Consider the following 5,531-nt stretch of genomic DNA (forward strand, 5'->3'; position numbering starts at 1 on the left):
CTTACAGAGCTCAACAGTCAGCAGAATTTCCTTCCTTGACAACAAAACTACCAGAGCACTAGGATGATGGTATCAGAATGTTCTCAGAAGCCTCAGACTGCATGCTAAAATCTGTTCAATGTCTTCCTTTCATCTCAAACCATGTAATATCAAAAGCAACATGCTCCATTACCTCTAATTTTACTGGACTAATTACAGAAACTCTGTGTTATTAATTATTTTAGCTCCAGCACCTAACATAGTGCCTGGCATACAGCAGACACTAAACAAATGTTTGCTGAATAACAACTGATTGACTGAATCAGGTCTTCTGATATTAAATATCCCCCCTACCTCAACTCTATTGTCCCTGACCACCCCTAGAGAGTTTAAGAGACAGAACACTAGATTACCTTTAGGGCTCCATGGAGCATCATCCGAATTCTTCTTTTTCTTGGGTCGAGATTTCAAAGCAGGGTCATCATCATCAGACTCCAGTGAAGGATAGACTGCAGAGAGAGAAAAAAACAGGGTAAAATGATATCTCATCCAAAGGGTGAAGACAGAATGATACCTACTCCAGCAGCTCCTACCCCTCCCCTACAAATGTACCTTTTACTTAATCCATACTCAACTCCAAGAGTCCCTGAATGTACCACATACATTTCATGCCCTTCTACTTTGCATACTTGCAGCAAATGTCCTCCTAGATTCACCTAATTCTGATTCATTCACCCAACGTCCATTTAATGAGTAACTTCATGAGTTACTTTACTTACTCACTCTTCAAAATTTGGCTTTAGATTTACTTTCCATAAGAACTCTCCCCTTCCTATCCTAATCTGATTCAGATGCTTCCTTCTCAGTGGTCCATAGTATTCTGTGCATCCCTCTATTGAAGATGTTATATAGTATTTAAGAGCTGATTAGTAAATCTGTTGACTCCAATTTACCGTGAGGGCAGGAATATGTATCATTTATTTCAAATTAAGGGAGCCTACTAACACAATGAAGCGTAAGTGCTCAGTAACTGTTTACTAAGTAAATGAAGAAATAAATGGTACATACTTAATATACACAAAGAGAATAAAAAGATCACCTGGCTGAACTGGGAACAAGATTATTAGAACTACATGGTCTGAATGGGAAAACACACATATACAAGTATTCCACATAACACAAACATATACAAATAAATAATTTTATCACACTCTCCTCTCAATCCACATGCGAAACATGTGATTTAATGGGAAGATGGTCTAGAAAAGTCCTGCTGATGAGATAACACTGCTGTTGCTGCTAAACCTATAAGTGAAGCAAAGTGAGAGAGTGAAAACTTTCTCCTAATGACCCTAATCCCACTCCTCCTAGTGACTGGCTTCTAGTTTCTCTAGAATTCTACTTCATCAGAGGAATCCAGCCTCCTACTTCTTTCAGGAAAAGCCTCACTTTTCTAATGAGTCTATTTTCCTGGCATTCCTTGTTGAACAGAGGTAAAATTCCTGCCTCTTGACTTCTTAAAGAATTTTCTTTTAAGAAAGAGGGGCCACTGACTGTCCCTAGAAAGAAATGACTACTAGTAAAAAAGTTGACTGAGGAAAGTCCTTTCCCTACTAGCCCGAGTAACTGTCAATGATACGTCATTGGGTTGAAAGGTTTTTCTACCCCAGGGAATATGTGTGGCATGGAACAAAGACCTTGAACCTCAGGGTCAGATAATTACTTAGAAATCCTTGACTGATCCACGAGTGGCCAAGGAGAACCTCTAAGTCTTAGCATCTTCACCCATAAAATTGAAATACAACTACCTATTTGCAAAGTTGTGAGGATTACAAAATATGTGCAAGGCAACTACAAAAGGAATTCCATTCTAAGGTCCATGTCTTATTCAAGAGGGGATAAGATATAGATAACTTAGACACTAATAAAAAAGTTTAAGAACATTTTCATGTTAAAGCAAATGCTGAATTGAAATATTCTGACATCATAAAATCAAAAATATTTTAAAACATACGACACAGCAAGGTAACGAACATGGTATGACAGTGGCTGAAGACAGATATATAGAACAATGGAACAGAATAGAGATCCCAGAAATAAATCCTTGGTTAATAACCATTATATGGCCAAATGACTTTTGACAAGGGTGCCAAGACTACAAAATGGGGAAAGGAAAGTCACTTCAGCAAATAGTATTGGGAAAGTTGGATGATCACATGCAAAAGAATGTTTTGTTTATGCAATAAACAAAAATTAACTCAAAATGGATTAAAAACCTAAATGTAAGACCTAAAACTATGAGTCCTAGAAGACAGGGAAAAGCTTCAGAAGACTGGACTTGGCAATGATTTCATGGGTATGACACCAAAAGCACAGGCAACAAAATAAAAAAGACAAACGGGACTACATCAAATTTAAAATCTTTGTGTACAAAGGAAGCAACCGACAGAGTGAAAAGGCAACATACAAAATAGGAGAAAATAATTGCAAAGAGTATACATATGCTCACTGACTTACAATGGGGTTATGTCCCAATAAAACTATTGTAAGTTAAAAACATCACAAGTTGAAAGGACATTTTTTAAAATTGTGATTTATTTATTTATTTATTTATTTATTTTTTATTTTTTTGAGAAGGAGTTTCGCTCTTGTTACCCAGGCTGGAGTGCAATGGCGCGATCTCGGCTCACCGCAACCTCCGCCTCCTGGGTTCAGGCAATTCTCCTGCCTCAGCCTCCTGAGTAGCTGGGATTACAGGCATGTGCGACCATGCCCAGCTAATTTTTTTTTTTTTTTAGTAGAGACGGGGTTTCACCATGTTGACCAGGATGGTCTCGATCTCTTCACCTCGTGATCCACCCGCCTCGGCCTCCCAAAGTGCTGGGATTACAGGCTTGAGCCACCGCGCCCGGCCGTGATTTATTTTTTTAAAAAAACTCTCATGACAGGGAGTGGAGCATCACACACTGGGGTCTGTTGGGGGGAAGGCTAGGCAAGGGACAGCGGAGGGTGGGGAGGGATATTATGGGGAAGAAATGCCAGATATAGGTGATGGGTGGATGGAGGCGGCAAACCACCTTGCCACATATGTACCTATGCAACAATCCTGCATGATCTGCACATGTACCCCAGAACCTAAAAGTACAATAAAAAAATAATAATAAAAATTAAAAATTAAAAAAAAAACCTCCCATGACAGACTACAAAAGCACGTTTTCAACTTAGGGTATTATCAAGTCATGATGGGTAGCCCCACTGTAAGTTGAGGTAGGTACTAAATGAGTTATCACTTTCATACCATAAAGTCAAAAAAATTATAAGTTGAACTATCGTAAGTTTGGGACCATCTGTATAGATAAGGGGTTAATAACCAGAATATATAAAAACCTACAACTTTTTAAAAACAAACAAACAAACAAACAAAAACAAATAAAAAGTGGGCAGAGAACTTGAAGAGACATTTTTCTAAAGAAGATGTGTACAATTGGCCAATGAGTATATGAAGAGATGTTCAACATTACTACTAATCATTAGGGAAATGCACATCAAAATCACAATGAGATACCACTTCACACCTGTCAGTGTGGCCACTATCAAAAGAATAGAAAGCTGGGCACGGTGGCTCACACTTGTAATCCTAGTACTTTATTAAGAGGCTGAGGTGAGAGGATCACCTGAGCCCAGAAGTTCAAGACCATCCTGAGGCTCCATCACTATACAATTTTTAAACATTAACCAAGCTATGGTGTTGCATGGCTGTGGTCCCAGCTACTCAAGGATGAAGCAGGAATATTGCTTAAGCCCAGGAAGTCAAGGCTACAGTGAGCCATATTCATGCTACCGAATCCAGGCTAGGCAACAGAGTGAGATCTTGTCTCAAAAAACAAAAAAAAACAACAGAAAATATAACAAGTGTTGGTGAGTGAAGATATGAAGAAGTTGGAAACATGTACAGTGCTGGTGGTTATATACAATAGTGCAGCCATTATGAAAAAAGGTATGAAGGTCTCTCAAAAAATTAAAACTAGGGTCAGCCACGATGGCTCATGCCTGTAATCCCAGCACTCTGGAAGGCTGAGGTGGGTAGATCATTTAAGGTGAGGAGTTTAAGACCAGCCTGGCCAACATGATAAAAACCCCATCTCTATTAAAAATATAAAAATTAGCCGGGTGTGGTAGTGCACGCCTGTAATCCCAGCTACTTGGGAGGCTGAGGCAGGAGAACTGCTTGAGCCCGGGAGTTGGAGGTTGAGGTGAGTCAAGATTGCACCACTGCACTCCAGCTTGGGCAACGGCTCCATCTCAAAAAAAAAAAAAAAAAAAAATTAAAAATACAATTACCATATGATCCAGAGATCCCACTTCTAGGTATTATCCAAAAGAATTCAAAGCAAGGTCTCAGAGAGATATCCACACCTCCCTTCAATGCAACATTATTCACAACAGCCAAGATGTGGAAGCAACCCAAATGTCCACCAACAGAATGGATAAAGAAAATACAGTGTGTCCAAAACAAATGGCAACAAAAGCCAAAATTGACAAATGGGATCTAATTAAACTAAAGAGCTTCTGCACAGCAAAAGCGCTATCAGAGTGAACAGGCAATCTACAGAATGGGAGAAAATTTTTGCAATCTATCCATCTGACAAGGGCTAATATCCAGAATCTACAAGGAACTTAACAAATTTACAAGAAATAAACAACCCCATCAAAAAGTGGGCAAAGGATATGAACAGACACTTCTTAAAAGAAGACATTTTCCATATGTTCAACAAACATATGAAAAAAAGCTCATCATCACTGGTCATTAGAGAAATGCAAATCAAAACCACAATGAGATACCTCACGCCAGTTAGAATGGCGATCATTAAAAAGTCAGGAAACAACAGATGCTGGAGAAAATGTGGAGAAATAGGAACACCTTTACACTGCTGGTGAAGTATAAATTAATTCATCCATTGTGGAAGACAGTGTGGTGACTCCTCAAGGATCTAGAACCAGAAATACCATCTGACCCAGCAATCCCATCACAGGGTATATACCCAAAGAATTAGAAATTGTTCTATTATAAAGACACATGCACACGTATGTTTACTGCAGCACTGTTCACAATAGCAAAGACTTGGAACCAACCCAAATGCCCATCAATGATAGACTGGATAAAGAAAATGTGGCACATATACAACACCATGGAATACTATGCAGCCATAAAAAGGATGAGTTCATGTCCTTTGCAGGGACATGGATGAAGCTAGAAACCATTATTCTCAGCAAACTAACACACGAACAGAAAACCAAAGACCACATATTCTCACTCATAAGTGAGAGTTGAACAATGAGAACATATGGACACAGGGAGGGGAACATCACACATTGGGTCCTGTTGTGGGTGGGAGAACAGAAGAGGGATAGCATTAGGAGAAATGCCTAATGTAGATGACAAGGTTGATGGGTGCAGCAAACCACCATGGCACATGTATACCTATGTAACAAACCTGCACTTTCTGCACATGTTTTCCAGAACTTAAAGTATAATTTAAAAAAGGAAAAAA

General features: G+C 39.1%; 1 protein-coding gene across 1 annotated transcript in view; it reads right to left on the bottom strand.

Moving 5' to 3' along the window:
- The window catches only part of PHF8 (PHD finger protein 8), a 75,814-nt gene that overhangs the window by 23,594 nt on the left and 46,689 nt on the right, over positions 1 to 5,531 (bottom strand). The window contains exon 12 of the mRNA XM_017519648.2: positions 393 to 488. Coding sequence (XP_017375137.1) covers positions 393 to 488 — 96 coding nt within the window. The remainder of the gene's footprint in view (positions 1 to 392; positions 489 to 5,531) is intronic.

Source organism: Cebus imitator, unplaced genomic scaffold (genome assembly GCF_001604975.1).
Source record: "Cebus imitator isolate Cc_AM_T3 unplaced genomic scaffold, Cebus_imitator-1.0 Scaffold763, whole genome shotgun sequence".
Classification (NCBI taxonomy): domain Eukaryota; kingdom Metazoa; phylum Chordata; class Mammalia; order Primates; family Cebidae; genus Cebus; species Cebus imitator.